The sequence below is a fragment of the Helicoverpa armigera genome, chromosome 15 (assembly GCF_030705265.1).
Source record: "Helicoverpa armigera isolate CAAS_96S chromosome 15, ASM3070526v1, whole genome shotgun sequence".
In the NCBI taxonomy this organism is placed as follows: domain Eukaryota; kingdom Metazoa; phylum Arthropoda; class Insecta; order Lepidoptera; family Noctuidae; genus Helicoverpa; species Helicoverpa armigera.
The window spans coordinates 94,402-112,361 of NC_087134.1; the positions used below are offsets into that span (position 1 = coordinate 94,402).

General features: G+C 44.8%; 2 protein-coding genes across 5 annotated transcripts; one reads left to right on the top strand and one right to left on the bottom strand.

Moving 5' to 3' along the window:
* The first annotated feature begins 147 nt into the window (after window positions 1-147).
* Window positions 148-7,544, top strand: Ikkepsilon (I-kappaB kinase epsilon). Its single transcript, XM_049845404.2, is given in 8 exon segments — window positions 148-1,169; window positions 1,253-1,480; window positions 2,900-3,035; window positions 3,607-3,758; window positions 3,823-4,043; window positions 4,045-4,383; window positions 5,403-5,521; window positions 5,524-7,544. Coding segments are annotated over 8 exon segments (2,124 nt in total). The 5' UTR covers window positions 148-422; the 3' UTR covers window positions 5,706-7,544.
* On the bottom strand, window positions 7,539-17,896 carry LOC110376287 (protein VAC14 homolog). Of its 4 annotated transcripts, XM_064038347.1 has the most exons (15): window positions 17,627-17,896; window positions 17,192-17,342; window positions 16,285-16,515; window positions 15,233-15,450; window positions 15,003-15,123; window positions 14,517-14,640; window positions 13,613-13,821; window positions 12,803-12,981; window positions 12,708-12,748; window positions 12,516-12,621; window positions 11,518-11,692; window positions 11,325-11,443; window positions 11,070-11,149; window positions 9,726-9,873; window positions 9,277-9,541 (listed from the first exon to the last, which is right to left on the bottom strand). In XM_064038347.1, the coding sequence occupies exons 1-15, from the start codon at window positions 17,725-17,727 to the stop codon at window positions 9,412-9,414; spliced, it is 2,133 nt and encodes a 710-aa protein (XP_063894417.1). In that variant the 5' UTR covers window positions 17,728-17,896; the 3' UTR covers window positions 9,277-9,411. The 4 variants fall into 4 exon arrangements, with proteins under 4 accessions (XP_049701355.2, XP_063894417.1, XP_049701354.2 ...); XM_049845397.2 differs by having other exon boundaries at window positions 12,708-12,981; XM_049845398.2 differs by lacking the exon at window positions 9,726-9,873 and having other exon boundaries at window positions 7,539-9,541; window positions 12,708-12,981; window positions 17,627-17,895.
* Window positions 17,897-17,960: the final 64 nt, after the last annotated feature.

The window sequence follows — 17,960 nt, forward strand, 5'->3', positions numbered from 1 at the left end:
ACAGAAATCTAAATTCCTAGAGCTACAATCGACTGCTACTACTAAATAATAATTAACAAATTATCAACATGTCTAAATACCTTAACGAGATAAAGTCAAAGGCTGAACTGCGAGATGGTTGCCATACTATCAGACTAACACATAGTAATCTGTGGGTCGCGGTCAGACAGAGGTGTCATTTGTCAATTGTCATGATACGAATGAAGTTTTATTTATTTTTGCAGTTTATTGGAAAGTTGATTTTATTTATTGAAAGTATTCAAACTGAACATCACTTTTGTATTGCATTACACAACTACGAATGCAAAGGTTATGTTATGGCTGTAAGAGATCACTTAGACCGCTGTGCATAAAATACTCTTACGGAGTTTGAAATCCTCTTTGAACATTTTGTAACTGTATTGCACAAGTAACTTTCAAGAATGTCCTTCTTACGGGGCTCCGAGAACTATGTGTGGTGCACGACTAGCGTGCTCGGAAAGGGCGCTACAGGCGCCGTGTTCCAGGGCGTCAACAAAAACAACGGGGAACCCGTGGCGGTGAAGACGTTCAACCAGCTGAGTCACATGCGACCGCACGATGTGCAGATGAGGGAGTTTGAGGTGCTTAAGAAGGTGAAACACGAGAACATCGTGAAACTGCTTGCTATCGAGGAGGAACAGGAAGGCCGCGGTAAAGTGATCGTGATGGAGCTGTGCACCGGGGGCAGCTTGTTCAATATACTCGATGACCCTGAGAACACCTATGGTCTTCAAGAACACGAGTTTCTATTAGTTTTGGAGCACTTAACAGCTGGCATGAAACATTTACGGGATAATAACTTAGTGCACAGAGATTTAAAACCAGGAAATATCATGAAGTATATTAATGAGGATGGAACTACTACATATAAGCTCACAGACTTCGGAGCAGCCAGAGAGCTGCAAGAGGAGGAACAGTTTGTGTCTTTGTACGGTACTGAGGAGTACCTACACCCTGACATGTATGAGAGAGCAGTGTTGCGGAAACCAGTGGGAAAGAGTTTTGGTGCTACAGTGGACCTGTGGTCTATCGGCGTCACATTGTACCATGTGGCCACAGGCCAGCTGCCATTCCGACCATATGGAGGTAGAAGAAATAAAGAAACTATGTTTTATATTACTACAAAGAAGGCATCTGGAGTCATTGCAGTAAGTATTGTAGAAACAAATTATCTGTGAATATTTTTCATTTATTCTAACACTTATCATAAATTATGAACTAAAATTTTCAGGGAACCCAAACAACTGAGAATGGGCCAATAGATTGGGCACGTGACCTGCCACCACACTGCCAACTGAGTGTAGGCTTACGGAAGCTCGTGACTCCTCTTCTCGCTGGCCTACTTGAAGTGGATCCTCACAGGATATGGACTTTCGAACGGTTTTTCTCTGAAGTTCAAATAACGACATCCACAACCCCTGTACATGTGTTCCATGTTAATAAAGCAGCTAGCATTAAAGTAAGGAAATATAGTCACTATGGCTTATGTTGTAGATAGTCTAACATGCCAACATTGAAAGAATTTTCCAATCAGATTAAATGAAAAGGCAAATAATTGACAATCACCACAATCTTCTCGTGAAGCAGAGGGTTTATAAGCTCTTAGTAATTTTGTTCAATATTGCAACAATTAATATTATATATGTTACAGCCAAAGTGATAAGTCCGCATATTATACATATTATCTAGCTATTATTTATAATATCTACTCAATTTGGATAAAGTGATAATTGACACAGAATTAATCACATAAACTAGCAATTTTACATAATATCTCCAAATCTCCATAGACTTAGATAATGTAATAAAACAGGTAGGTAAAGATTATTATTTCATGTTAACTAAATAAAGTGGTAAAAGGCTAGTTAGCCCAGTGCAGGGCACCCCATAATAGTAGCGAAAAGTCTTTGAAGTGTGGCTCGGGCCACTGTACCGACGGCCCGGAGTGTGCCCTGCCCGGGAAGGGCACCGCCGTGTCCTCGTCGAGGCAGTCGGCAGCGGCGACCTCTCGCGCACGGCCCTGGTTCAAGCCATGGTCCGGGCCGGGAGGTACTGGGATGCCATCGTCTCCTTCTGTGTGGTCGAGAGACGACTCCCAGCCACCGTAGACGTGAGCCTGTGCGATGAGTTCGGGTGCCTTATCGGCCTTCCGTCTCCTGGGAGACACGGACCCGTCTGACCTCACGCTGCACGCTCACGCTCACGCTCTCTGAGTCCCTCACGCTGCTCTCCCACAGTGGGAGGAATCATTTGATGATTTATCATAAAAAAAGTCGATAATAACTTGAGCCGTTTCTAAGAATTAGTAAGTAGTCAGACGATTATACCATATTTATTACTTTGGCTAACTTTGACCAGCTATTATAAATTAGATCCAGATAAAGTGATTAATCTATCACACTGGCTAGTCAATTTGGGTATTATATACAATGACCAGTCATTATGTATAATATATATTTTATCACTTTGGCTGTAACATATATACAGATTACAACCCCGCCAAAAGAAACTATAGTGTTTCCTGCAGTGGGAGTGCAGATTGCATGGCACAATACCCCAATATTAAAGACATAATTTGTTGTGTCATTGTCACTGCTGGGGTGCCAGCCATTTTTAAATTCGTTTTGTAATTGCTCTCTTCTTTATTTATTTGGAAATATTTAGTTAGCTGTTGTTGTTTGCAGATTAATAAAACCTGTTATTTTATTGATGTTTACAAAGATTGTTTTAAGTATGGAAAATAATAAAAACCGCCACCTAGGAAAATTAAAAACTCTTTGTACAATTCTAAATGTAATTGTATTAATTTACGAGTAAACCCCCGCCGCTAACGGAAACGGCTGTGTAAAACTGGAAGTGATGCACGTGTTGTGGGCAGGTGTTCCTGAAGCCGGAAGAGAAGTACGAGCACCTACAGACGTACATCTGCGAGCAGACGAGCGTGGTGGCCGAGTCGCAGATCCTGCTGCACCAGGACAAGCTGCTGCTATCCGTCGTGGACGACAGTACGCTGGGTGAGCCGCGCGTTATAAGTCTGCAAGGGGCGATAGTCCTATAGCTCGTCTAAGCTGAAATGACGCGCATTCCTTATTTATTAGAATTTTACATCTTCATTATTTGATCTTGATATGCAGTGGCGGCGTGGTGACTCAACTTTTTTTTAGATTGAGGACTCAAAAAGTAGGCGCAGAATAAATTAAAAAAACTTTTTTCTAACTTTAAGGAATTCATACCGCTACTGTTGATATGTAACTGTAAATATCGAAAGCAATACTTGTTCAGTGTGGGAGCGTCGACTGTAACGTGGATCTAGTTGCGTGACGACACGGTTGACGCTAACTGTACGAAGCAGCACTGGCGTATTGAATGCAATTATATGTCCGGTCTCTCAACACACCAGTCGGACAAAAAATCCGCCTGACTCATACCAACAAGAAAATAATAATAAGGGCATTTTTGTTAAAAGTATGTATTGCGTTTATTTTTTAAAGCACTATGTCCAAAACTGTATGGACCGAACACCCGGAATCGATTGAAACTTTGTGTCCTCGAGCGATCTTTTTTACGATTTATTGTGTGGTGTAGGAAAGGACTACCCGGAGACGACGGCGGAGGAGCCGCTTATGCTTTTCAACAAGAACAACAACAACGTGAGCATGGCGCCGGAGCCCGACATACCCAAGTTCCCCGTGTTCCCCAACATCGTGTCCGTCGAGAACGACGCCAGCCAGGCCAAGGTAAGCCAGCCGGGCGGGAGCGGCGGCCTCCGCCCCCGCGCCCGACTCACGCCCCGGCCCGCAGACGGCGTGCAGCGTGGGGCACGCCATCAAGCGGCGCGTGGAGGCGGCGTGCGCGGCGTCGCTGCTGTGCGGCGCGTGCGTGTCGCGCTGGGGCGCGCTGCTGGCGGCGCGGCTGGCGCGCGTGGCGGCGCGGGCCGACGCGCTGGCGGCGCACGCGGCGCTGGCGCTGGCGGCGCGCGCGCTGGAGCGGGCGGCGCCGGCGCGCGACGGCTGGCCGCCATGGCGGCGCTGGTGGCGGCGAGGCGGCGGCGCTGCGCGCGGCGGCGCAGGCGCTGCTGGCGCGGCACGCGGCGCCGGCGCTGCGCGCGGAGTTCGACGCGGCGGCGGCGCCGTGCCCGGCGGAGCTGCGCCTGCACGTGCGCGCGCGCACGCTGGTGGAGCGGCTGCGCGACTCGTGGCAGCACCTGGTGCGGGACCGCGCCACGCGCTCGCTCACCTACAACGACGAGCAGTTCCACGTGCTGGAGCGCATCACGGTGGCGGAGACGGGCCGGCGCGCGCGGGCGCTGCTGCAGCGCGCTGCGCCGCTCGCCCGCGCGCGAGCTGACGCCATCGCCGACTGGTACGATGCTACACATTTATTTCAGGCAACTAGGGCCCATAAAAATACAAATATACATACATACAATTATCCATACATAACAAAGACATTAAAACAACAAAGTTAAACAGCAACTAAAAGTTTATAAAACCCACAAAGCGATCGATCCGGAAAACAAACCCGAGAGCTCGTGCTCAGCAGCCGCGCTTGCTACCACTAGACTAACGAGCCAGTCTATAATAGTTTGACTATAGCATGCACAGTATAGCGACTATAAGGGTTCCTAGTGGACTATGCAACCCTTATATCTATGTCTGGCTGTTTGTCCGTCCACGTATAGTTTCAGAGACCGTTAGCACTAGAAAGCTGTAATTTGCTACCAGTAATTATATGTATGACAAAGTGATAAATTAACTTTATTATCTCCCGAGCCTTTTCCCAAGTACATATATTGGAGTCGGCTACCATTCTCACTGGATGCAGCTGAGTACCAGGAGCAACTGTCTATCTGACTTCCTCAACCCAGTTACCCGGGCCACCTAATATCCCTTGGCTGCACTGGTGTCAGATTAACTGGCTTCTGACTACCCGTAACAACCGCCGAGGAAGTTCAATGGCAGCCAGCACCTCTAGGTTCTGGCTCAACGTGCCAACGTGCCGAAACATAGTCATTGGTGTCCAAGATATACTTAGAAAGTACATACAAACTAAGAAAATTTGAATTGGTACTTGCCTGACCTGGAATCGAACCCACGCCCTCATACTTGAGAGGTAGGTTTTTTACCCAGTAGGCCACCACGACTTCATCATTCACGCAATGCAAAGTTACCACCGAAAACCTAACACACATAACCGGGCTAGTTGTTGCAAAGGAGAAAACCAATCACTGTACTTTCGCGCTCTTAATGGGGTCGGTATGAGTTATAACCGGGAAATTACGAAACGCTACACTACTTGGTTGGACACGCTCTTGATCGATTTTTTAAAGTTATTCGATGGATGAATTGAATGCGTGTGACTCATACGTGTCGATGTGAAAGGTACAAGGTGGCGCAGACAGTGTTCCTGCAGACGCAGATCCTGGACAAGGACGTGTCGAGCGCCGAGCTCAAGCTGCTGACGCTGGCGGCGCGCGTGCAGGACGCCGAGCACGCGCTGCGCGACGCCGGCGACGCGCAGGCGGCGGCGCGGCGCGGCCGAGCGCGGCCCGGCGCCGGCGTGGCGCGCGCGGCGCGGGGCTGCGCGCGCTGCTGGCGGCGCACGACGAGCTGGCGGCCGCGCTGGCGCCGCACGCCGCGCTGCTGGCGCGCCTGGCCGCGCTCACCCGGGACGTGGCGCCCTAGAGCCGCGCGCGACGAGTCGACCATCAAAATGAATCACTTATTCACTAAACATTCGTCGGACATCAATCTTACCCATACACAATATCTAAAGTTGCAAAAAAAAATTGACTGAAAACACAATCTGATCTCAAAATAAACTGTATTGCAAAAAAGAACGGGCACCAAAGCCAAATCAGAGTTTTGAAGACTTTACGTATGTTTCAAAATGTTTTAATGACTGGCATATGTGGAACTTAGAAAGTTGGAACCTTCTACCAGGAATTAGTCCAAAATAAGAATTAACCACTCTATAAAACTGAGATTTCGCACAGAAGGCCCTGTTTTTTGCAAAACAGTGTATACAATCTTTATGCATAAGAAAACATTTGCCTCTTTCAGATAATACATATCAAATCAGTCCTTGTACCGTACGTACGAGTTATTAAGATTATAATATACAGTTTACAGGAAGCACTGACTGTAATAGTTATTGAGGATAGTGAGCGAGGTACTATACGCTATTTATTTGAACAAACGAGTACTGCAGGTTTTCACTAGTAGCGCCCGCTATGCCAGGCCGGCAAGCTCGTTACACGCATCACGCGGGACACTGGTGGCTTATTACCACTGCGCAAAATCTTGTTGTTTCATTTTGGGTATAAACTTTAGAATGCGAAAACGTAATTTCGAACTCCTCCGGCGTCCTTTTATGCGGAATAATATAGGTATAATTATCGGCACGGATAATGAGCTCTCGGCGGAAGAGTGGGGATCGCTTTGCGCACCATACACTTATGGCAATAAAAACACACACCCTTTTATTTATTTTTTCCTAAGTTCCCTATGTAATTTTATTCTGACTCAATAATTTAAAGAAAGATTTTATATTGATTTATTTAATTGAGAAATGGAAATTGGGATGGAATAAGGTAATCAAGTGTTTCTATTTTAAAACATAGGTTAAATTTTCTAGTTTGACAAAGAAAAACTACTACCTATGTACCTTGATACTTTTCTTGTTAACATTTTTGACCTCGAATTTAATTTATTCTTTAATGAAATGAACAGAAAAACATATTAGGATAAAAATAAATAATGGTATGTACGAAATGTTTCGAGCAATTGATAATATAATGAGTGAATTGAACTGAACATTGAGTTGGACTTCGGGCTACTTAGCGCTGTTAAGATTTGATGGCGTCGGGATGTGTTGCTTGGTAGTTTCTTGCGGCACTTTTCTTTCCGGTAACATGAAAAGTGGGCGTTTTGGAGCTTCCTTTTGTTGTTTCTGATGTTCAAAAAGAACTGATAAATCAGCCTTATTCAAATAAACGGATTTAAGTTTGAATAATACTAATTTTGTGTTTGGTCAATACCAGATTAGTGCGAGAGATAAACTCTATTCGGTACTCTTTGTTCAAAAGTTCTCAAGCTCTCTTGTGCTCTGGTGTCTGTGTCGCGAGGTGACTCACGCCTCCGACACCTAAAAATAACTAGCTGCTTTCCCGCGGTTACACTTGCGTTATGGGACGCAAGTGGGAGGTACTACTGCCCGTAACCGGATAAAATATGGCCTATGGGTTTAGTAGGGGATAATGTAGGTTCCCAACAGTGAAAGGCTTTTTCAAATTGGTTCAGTGGTTTCGTAGCCTGTAGGGGTACAAACAAAGTAACTTGCAAACAAAAATATTATTTTCTCTTTATTATATTATTTGTATAAATATGACTTTATGTAAGCATAAAACATTTGTTTCCTGTAAGTAGTATTGTATAAAACTGTATATTTTATAAATAGCAATAATTATAATATAATACAGAAAATCATTGTTTTTTATTATTAAATTAAACAATAAATATTTATGATTTGGTTTTATTTCTAGATAATCATACAACTAAATAGTGGAATGTTAACATAATTATAAAACAAGCACAACTACCTGTAACAATAATTGAAAATTACGTAAATTCATATTTTAGGCAGTTGTCCCACCAAAGACGAGAAAACGACTAACTATCGGCTATTTTCTCGCTCAAGAAACGTACAATAGATATACTTTCCGTGTGAATAAAAGAGATGCATATACAAATAGTTGATCGCTGACTGTTCACACTGCCGGCGAGCACTCGCTTCACCAGTTTGTCGCTGAGCGACAAAATCTATGGAAGATAACACTCGCTCGGCGACACTCGCCAAGCGTTTAGAACTCACGCCGAGAGAGCAACCAGTGGTCATTTCTCTACAGTGCGTATCTAGCGTGCGAGTGATGCGATTACTCGCCCACCTCACACGCACACTCGATTATAGCCGAGCTACACAAATATCGGAACTACGCACTCGCTCCCCGCGTCTCGCTAACTCGTTTCTAGTTCTAGCTCTACTCGTTACTCGTTAATCGTTGCCGGTGGGACAAGTGCCTTACAAAGTTTATTTTACTTTTCTTCTGTACAAAAATAATGATCTCATCCACATAGTCACTTATAAGGCGAGGGGTATCTCTCGAGTCTCGCATCACTGCTCACTATTTATTGCGCACGTCAACTTTCTAGTTGTATGTAGGTGCAGTCAAATACGTTTAAAAAAACATCGAAGGGATTTTACAAAAACGTCATACAAAGTATATTCTAGATAAGAGAAATCTCCTAAATGTTGTCAGTACGTAAAAATAGTATGATATAGATGTGGGTATATACATCAGAGCAGTGATGCACTTTATACCCAACATTATAAATAGGAACGATACATGGATTGACAATCGAGGGAATTTAGTGAACCCAATAATGAAATACATATGTTTCAGGTGTTTTTTTTGGTTTTGATCACAAAATATTTATTAAAATAAGTTTGGTGCTAGATTTTATAGATATTTAGAGATAGAGATTTTTATCATTTTCTGTGATTCAATAATGAATCATATTGTCTGCAAATGATTTACAACTGCAACATGATTGAAGAGCAGACTACCCTATAGACCAGATGGCAGACCAATGACAAACTAATCTAATGTCATTTGAATACGACTGGTCTTATATTAGTAGCAGAATGCCCGCTAAGGTTATAACTGGGGCCCGATTCTCCTAATTTTACTTAAGCGACATACGATTCACGTTCGACTGCGATCCAATCCCGACTCGATTACGATTGAAACGAATGTAGCATTCCGCTATTTTTTCTTAAAAAAAAACGTTTTTATCCTTTTCTGTCATTCAATAATGAATCATTTTGTCTACAAATGATTAACTATTGCAATATGATTGTAGAGCAAACTACCGTATAGACCAAAATCACTAAAATAGCAGACCAATCGCAAACCAATGCGGGCCCCTGCTATTGCGATTCAATTGTTGTTGTAATTGTTTCTACTTATTATGCCTAATAATAATACAAGGTCCATGGCTTGCGCAGTAAGTGGTAACTAAGTTTTTCTGCGAGACATTCGTTATTCTCATCGTGTTGTAAATAAATAATTTACGGAAACAATAGTTTCTGGTTTCGACACGTCTGTCGCGTAAGGACGACGTAATAAGTCGAGCAAGCTGATTGAGACAGGTGACGTGAGGAGACGTGCGCGGCTAGGAGTAGCCCTTAGTAGTGGCGCTGTGCGGCTAGGAGTAGCCCTTGTCGAGCAGCGAGGCGCGCGCGCTGAGGCGGTAGTGGCGCTGTGCGGCTAGGAGTAGCCCTTGTCGAGCAGCGAGGCGCGCGCGCTGAGGCGGTAGTGGCGCTGTGCGGCTAGGAGTAGCCCTTGTCGAGCAGCGAGGCGCGCGCGCTGAGGCGGTAGTGGCGCTGCGCCGCCTGCACGCGCGCGAACTGCGCCAGCAGCGCCTCGAAGTCCAGCGCCGCGTCGCCGCCCGCCGCCGCGCTGCAACACGCCTGTTCGTACATACCCCGCCCACTGCTCATATCATAGCCATAACATAACTTAGGCAATACTAAATCTACAATCATTTGCTATTTTTCATGTAGGTAGATCAACGATTAGATAGCAAAAGTGTGAGGCAAAGTGGGGCGGTTATATGTTGTTTAGAGCGGTGGTGAGTACTGACGGCGTGGGCGCGGACAGCGCGGGCGCGCACTGCAGGCGGTTGCGCAGCGTGTGGAAGGCGTCGGACTGCGGCAGCAGCATGAGCAGCCCGTACAGCGCGCCGCGCAGCTCCGCGCTCTGCGCGCCGCCCAGCAGCTCCAGCCGCATGTCTGCACACCCACCGCATACATCTGCTCAATCCACTACTCATCCGAACTACGTGTCATATACACTTCTGAAAGGGTTGCGTCAATATAAATATATAGGTAACACAATGGTGAACGCACACCTATCAGAATCCACCGCGACAAAGGAATCGAATTCTGTCAACACTGTCACAGTTAAGTGTGGGTACCCAAAGACATTGTACCACAGATTCAACCAAGTGAGCAAACCGCTATCTTTCATTTAGTATTACCCCAGCATTTTAGTATTTAGTATTACACCAGGCCCAAACATTTAAATATTACTGTTACTCAGTAATAATGAATTATTTTTAAAATAAAACGAATTGATTTATTAATTATGGTCACTGTAAAATATTTAAATACGTTTCAAAGTATATTAATCGTTCGTTTTAGTAAATCATAAAAAATTAAAATATAAAATTTTCTACCATTTCTACCAAACTCAATGATTAGTTGAGCTGGCAAGACGTCAGACAAGGACACACTACCAGCGGATGCCCTCTCGCCAAGACCGTTTTTGACTAGATACCGCTTACAAACAAATAGCCACCTTATGTGTACGACATTAAAGTCTATTTTTGATAAACATTTTTTTTCGTGAACATTCTAGTTAGTAGAGTACATTGTCTTTGTAGGTAACAATCAGATTCTTGCAGACTATGAACATTCTGATGATGTGACTTCGACGTCGGTATTGCAGCTTTTTGGAGTAACTAATTTCTTTTTTGCGACTGATTAATGTTTTGGCAGCTAGATAGGAACGTTTTATGCTCCGGGTGGTAGTAGGACTAAAACTTCACAACAACAATGGACTTCATTAATAAAATATGACAATACTGTAGCAATGTACCGAATTAAACAGGATACGATGTCGCAGCTCTGGAATATAATGTTAAAGCACAGTTATTACGGCTGCGCACTCGTACAGAACAGAATGCATTCGTAGAAGGTGGTCGCAGTAGCGCAGTTGAGTAGTCGCGCCTTACACCAATGTCCAATACAGCAACGAAACTGCTGTGTTGAACGTTGACCAAAGGCGCAACCTACCGCTCGCCGCACTTCTCTCCTTCGACACGACGTCACTCCAGCTGAAGCGGACTGACACACAAGACAACGTGCTCTACACGTTCACATTAGAGTAAATGCCTGTATTATGTATATCTGTGCAAGTCTCTCACATGCGAATATTGGAGATTCGATGAGCTGCACCAATTTATCTACTTCAGTGAGGAAGTCCACCGTGATCTCCAGGTCCCCGCTGATTACAAGTTCAGGATCTCTTAAACATTCTTCCTTGTTTGTCGGAAATGTCTTATACTTTTATCTATTTATACAGACATGTATAAAAGATACATCTTGATAGCCACAAAAACAAAATATTAAAGAGTTTAATGAATTGATTAAATGCAAAATGTGATAAAGGCAAAGGATACAAGGTGGATATGAGACGGTTGCAGTGCGCGTAGTTGTGCGTGAGCAGACACAGCGCCAGCAGCGACACGGGGCTGTGGCACCAGCACGCGTACAGCCAGCGGAACAGCGAGTGCGTGGCCTGCAACACGAGCACGTCATGACGCGAGTGTGTCGTGTGTGACGCAGCACGTGTGCTGACGCGCCGGCACTGACCGGCTTGTCGAAGCTGCGCAGCTGCAGGCGCAGGTCGTAGAGCTCGGCGGCGGTGAGCAGGATGGTGCTGAGCACGTCCACCATGGTGGCCACGAAGCGCAGGTCGCGCTCGCGCAGCAGCGCCCGCGCCAGCGCCACGTACAGCTGCTCCGCGTTCAGCAGCACGCACAGCTGTCTGCAACCCCACACCGGCGGACTGCACACTACTGCACAGGCGAGCTAGCGCCCGACCACTCACCACCAGAACAGGTCTAGCACGAGTCGCGTCTACGCGATAAACTTACACGATCATTATTGCCAAAAACTTTATAACTTGTTAAGGAATATTTGAGATAACCATAATTATGAACAAACTACTACATTATTTTTGTGAAATATAATTATTTGAGCTTTAGAAAAATCAATCTACTAATGTCTATTGGTACACTATGCTAGTGTTTTTATTCATCATCCTCCGAGCCTTTTTCCCAACTATGTTGGGGTCGGCTTCCAGTCTAACCAGATTCAGCTGAGTACCAGTGCATTACAAGAAGCGACTGCCTATCTGACCTCCTCAACCCAGTTACCCGGGCAACCCGATACCTCTTGGTTAGACTGGTGTCAGACTTACTGGCTTCGACTACCCGTAACGACTGCCAAGGATGTTCAATGACAGCCGGGACCTACAGTTTAACGTGCCATCCGAAACACACTCATTGGTGTCTAAGAGATACTTAGAAAGTACCTACATAGGTACAAACTTAGAAAAGTTGCATTGGTACTTGCCTGCCTTGCCTTGCTAGTGTTTTTATTATTATATTATTATCATGTTATCTTTTTGAGATCATAGTTTGCGTAAAATTTTCATAAAAAATTTCGAAGTTCATACCTAATTTGTAATTCAATAACTATTTCATGGTTCCATGGTATTTTGTACCATCAGTCATGCATGAGTTATGATAGGATAAATACTAAGCTGTAATTTGATAACATAATGCACATGACACAGAAGCTCTCACCTGATGATGAAGGCACCTCTGTCTTCTAACAAGTTGTCGTCGGCGGCCAGCAGCCGCAGCAGCGCTTGCAGGAACTTGTAGAAATATGGACTGGACTCCAGCTCACCTGACAATAAAAAAAGTCTCCACGTGTCACGTGACTAATACGCATGTTTTGTATATTACAATAATAAGTTTTACAAAAAGTGGTACCAGCGCGAGCGGGCCGCACCACGCTGTCGCGGCGCGCAGCGGGGTCGGCGGAGTGTGGCGGGTCGGCGGGGTCGGCGGGGTGCGACGTGTCGGCCGGGTCGGCGGGGTCGGCGGGGTGCGGCGGGTCGGCCGGCTCGGCGGGGTGGGCGGGGTCGGGCGGCTCGCAGGAGCACACCTCGGCCAGCACGGCCAGGGAGCGGCGCACCACGTCGTCGGCGGCGTCCGTCAGGCTGCCCACCACGCTCACGAACAGCTTGTCCGTCTGCAGGAACATCTGACACACACGACATTACATATTACTACCTAGTTAAAAGTCATGTTTAAGATTCATTACAGTACAACTCAACTGAGTTGTCGATGTTATCTTTTATATATAAGAATTTAAAATTATAAGTTACGTCAACTATTCGTGTGCATGCAGTGTTTACCTGTAAGTGGTTGGTTACACTTTACTCTTATTTGTTACTTCTTTCTTTGTTTGTGTCAGTGTATACAACTGTTGGTGAACCAAATAAATAAATAAATAAAAAACTTTGACGCTTTAGAAGATAAAAAACCCCCGACCCAAAAAAAGTACGCAATTATTATGACAAAAGGTTAAAACAAAAAATAACTTTTAACACTACGTAAGTACCAACTACAGCATGTCAAACTAAACAAAATTTTGTCGTGTCGGGGGACCATTGCCACACACACACAAAACGGGTTCTGCACTCAGATATCGAAGAGCAGTTTTGCTCTCTCTCTTTCCGAGATGGTGGGATGAAAAAGATTTTAATAAATACTTTATCTCTGTTATTGGTTTGTGATAGTCTTGTGAGAAAATATTTGTACGACATTTTAGAGTAATCAAAAAGACGGACTAATATGGATGGGAGTAGTAAAGCAGTGAGCCTGAGTGGTACCTGGTGCGGCAGCTTGGTGTAGAGGTTGTGGATCCAGTCGAGCGCGGCCACCTTCGTGTGCACGGAGCTGTGGTGCAGCAGCTGCGTCAGCACGCCCACCAGCGCGTCCAGGTCCAGCCGGCCGCCCTCCGCCCCGCCCTCCGCCCCGCCCCCCGACACCACCAGCTTCGTCAGCTGGAAGTTCACCGTGGCCGCCGTCTCGCGTATGCCTGACACTTTTGCTAAGGAAGTCGCAACACAGATTTGGAACAAGAAAACCTGCTTTGAAAGGTGGGTACTGACCGGCGTTACGGGGCGTAATGTAACGTGTTACATTGCGAGCATTCGTGCAGGTTGCTCGCTGTGAGTGCTCCACCCGGCTGACGGTTTTTTGGCGAATAGTTTGAGTGTTACGCGGTTCGGTCAGTACGCTCTTGCAAAATGTTATACTGTCCAGTAATCATTTCGTTTTTTTTAATTGCTATCAATGACAAGCGACCACATAGGCACATACGCCTGTGTTCAATAAGTTTGATATCCAGTAACGTTTTTTCTTCTTCTTAATTTGGATGAAACAATAATTAGGTAAGTAGAATCAAAGATCTCGCTGTCAGCCATCTTGAGAACTAACGGCAAATGCGGACCACTGAGTTTTGACGAGCATGTTACGCCGATTTGAAAAACACAGCGTAACGTGCTCGATGCGAATGTTGGGTACATTACACCTCGCAACGTTGGTCAGTACAGTACCCACCTGAACAGTTTGAACAAAATAGCATTTGAAATACTATGATGATGAAATATTTATGTATTGTATTAAATGCGAGCATTATTTATATAGGTATATATTTAGATGATATTTTGAAAAACAACAGTATGTCGTGAAAGGTTTAAGTAAGTGTGCGGCAGAGGGTGCAAAGGATACTCTTGCGCGGGTCGTCGGAGTAGGCGAGGCACGGCAGCACGGCGCACAGCACGCCCGACGCGTACGGCAGCATGCCGGCGCCCGCCAGCTCCACGAACTCCTTGATCCACGTGATCGCCGTCAGCTGCACAACCATCGTCATCTGTCGAGCCTTCCAGTCTCATCCGATGCGGATGAGTACCAGTGTGCCACAAGGAGCGACTGCCTATCCGACCTCCTCAACCCAGTTACCCGGCCAATTTAGTACCCCTTGGTAAGACTGGTGTCAGATTAAGTTGCTTCTGAGTGCCCGTAACGACTGCAAAGGATGTTAAACGACCGCCGGGACCTACCAGTTTACCTAGTGTACCTAGATTAACCTCCCGGTTTCCGTGGTATATGACTTGAAATGGCAATAACGTATCCAAACGAGCGACACTGCGACGGACAGGTCGCTGGGTGGCTGCGTGCTCTGTGACTGCGGTGACTGGGCACGTGTCTACTCACCTGTAGCATTTCTTCGGGCGACTGCGCGTGCGTGATCAGTATGTTGATCATAGCCTGGAAGTCCACTCGTGAGGGGTCTTTCTTTATGCTTCTTAGGAACTCATTTAGTTGAACGTCACACCTGGAAGTAAAATCTGAAGTTAGACCCACCAGTTAGTTGAAAGTACAAAAAATTAAGACATTGTATGTATTATATAATTCAGTTTAACTTATAACTGATGAGCACTTACATCCGCCTGATTTCGGAATTGGCATCGTCGAGCATCTTGAAGAGTCCGTCGAGCAGCTCGGGCAGGTGCGGGATGAGGTCGATGTCGGGCACGGCGTCCAGCACCGCCACCCACGACACGATGAACTGGCGCGCGAACGCGTTGCGCGTGTAGATGCGCTCGCGCACCATCGGGATGAACGCCGCCAGCTCGAACGTCTGGCTCTCCGTCACTATGTCCTGCCAGTGTTCCTCAACTCACTGAATGCGACCATTCACTTATACCGAACATTCAAATACCTATATCATTCAGTGATAACCCGTGTTTACTGCTAGCGAGTGACGTCTATTGTGAAGTATTAATGCACATTTTTATCTTTCAGCAAGTCCCGGTAAACAAGATTAGGTACGAGTTTGTGCAGCGATACTCGCAGGGAGGCCAATAATATATTTATGCATTAAAACTTATACACTTATTTAATGGGAGATATTAACATCAGAATAAACCACGAATTAATTAATGCTTCACGTATTCGTTTCAGATTTGCTCCATGTCTCAGATGACTACATACATGTGTAAAATATGAGAATCCTATGACAGCACTTGCACAGACGCCTGCACATCAAGCTACTATAGGTAAATCTGTAAAATCTTTAATAGAATTTCACCTTTATCTCCAAAGTATAAGGTTCAAATCTGATTATAATGGAGCTTATTATAATGTTAATGATTATTTCAAAGATACAAGCAGATGGCAGCTCTGAAGTGGACAAAAAGTGTTTTTAGGGTTCCGTAGCCAAAATGGCAAAAACGGAACCCTTATAGTTTCGTCATGTCCGTCTGTCCGTCTGTCCGTCTGTCACAGCCGATTTACTCGGAAACTATAAGTACTACAGTGATGAAATTTGATGGGAATATGTGTTGTATGAACCGCTACAAAAATATGACACTAAATAGTAAAAAAAAGAATTGGGGGTGGGGAGACTTAAAACAAGTCTTAAAAAAGCCCATAAAATAACATGTTGCTAGATAAAAGAGAACATGTAATGTGTGATGAGGTGGTGCGGGCGCACCTTGACGAGGCGGTCGAGCAGCTCGGCGCCCTGCTTGACCTGCGGCTCGGGGTCGGCGGCCAGGCGAGCCAGCGCGTCGAACACGAGCGGGAAGTGCGCCAGCGCCTCGCCGCGCGCGATCTTCAGCACGTTGAACAGCGCCTCGGCCGCCTGGTAGCGCACGCGCGACTCGCTCTCGCTGAAGCACGCCACGATCGGGTGCACCAGCTCGGGCAGGTACTCGATGCAGCCCTGCACCAAATGCAATCTGAATTTTGTTGTGGTGACTGAGTTTTGCGAAAACTGTACTTAATTATTATAATCATATATTTCAACAATTTCATTTATTAATTCATGAGCAGTCCACTGTGAGGTTTATTTATTTAACACTTTTGTACACATAGAACACAAACAATAATAAATAATAGGAAAAAATTGTACAAGGGCACAGCTTATCTCTAATTAAAATTTCTTCCAGCAGGCACATACCTAAGTAATAATATTGTTGAAACAACATAAAAACATTTATTTTGCTGCTTGGATTTCACTATGAACATACATACTTTTAATTACATATTTTAAGAAGAAGAAATGCTGAAACAAACTCAAGGATTGTACTTCTCTCTTTGAAAGTCCAAATATGTTATAAATAATTGTCAGGTGAGTTTAGTTGTGTACAAAGTCTTTCAGTCCTTTGCTCATCAGGCTGGAGCTGACCAGGCTTGCAGGCTAGTTCATACTGCATACAGAATACATTTGAAAAACAACTCTTGCTGAAGCTGAACTACTTGTTGCTAATAGAAAGAAAAAGGCACACTTTTAATTAATTAAAATTGAATACATAATCTATAATAAATTCACATTGATTAAACTGTAGAGGTGAGGTGCTACAGTTTTGACAACCATTTTTCAAAGTAAAGTAACTGACCTTCCCCAAGCCAACAGCTACTGAGGACAGTCCCATAAGTGCCCCATTCTTCACATTGGGGTTGGTGGAGGACATCAAATCCTGACCCAGGACTCGGATCAATCTCTTAATCTGACTTGTGTTCTTTGCATCACTGAAGTCTTTCACCATCCTGTTATAAGTAACAATGGTCAGTGGGTCGTCTTAGGGGCGGAGTAACTGGCCATAAATATGCTAGGAAGGGTAAATCAGTACCACAAAAAAATAAAAACAAATACACTACTTGTTTTGATGACTTTAAAGGGGGAGGCTGTACCTACAGGCTTGTCTTTGTATACCTGTCCGAAATAACAAATCCCACGCAAAGAAAACATAAAATTGAACGACCGAGGTAATAAATACTTAACAAAAAAGTCTCTGAAAAATGGGTGGTTTAACAGGAGCTAAGGCACTTACTTCTCAATCTCGACGCCAGCAAATTTCCGCTTGTCATATATTTTGTCGCATAGCCCGCGAACGCAAGCTATGCTCAGAGGTGCATAGTCTCTTTCAGACATTTTATTTATAGTCTTAAATTATTTGATTTATCTAACATAAGAAAAACATTGATGAAACCAAGTGAAGCTGCAATATGAAATAGCACCGAATTTCTTTCAAGTAGTACTATTACATATCCTTGTCTTACACCCAATTAACCAATGCGCAAACAATAATGCATATGCTCAAAATACGAACGCCATGTTCGGCTAAGATCGAATCCAATCAGCTGTTACTGTGACGTTGTCAATTT

Coding starts and splice junctions, on each gene's coding strand:
- LOC110376287 (XM_049845397.2), bottom strand. CDS start 17,727: ATGTCTGAAAGAGACTATGCACCTCTGAGCATAGCTTGCGTTCGCGGG. Junction 12,982..13,612: donor ACACCAAGCTGCCGCACCAG/GTACCACTCAGG, acceptor CGTGTGTGTCAG/ATGTTCCTGCAGACGGACAA. Junction 11,150..11,324: donor AACCGTCTCATATCCACCTT/GTATCCTTTGCC, acceptor ACTTGTAATCAG/CGGGGACCTGGAGATCACGG.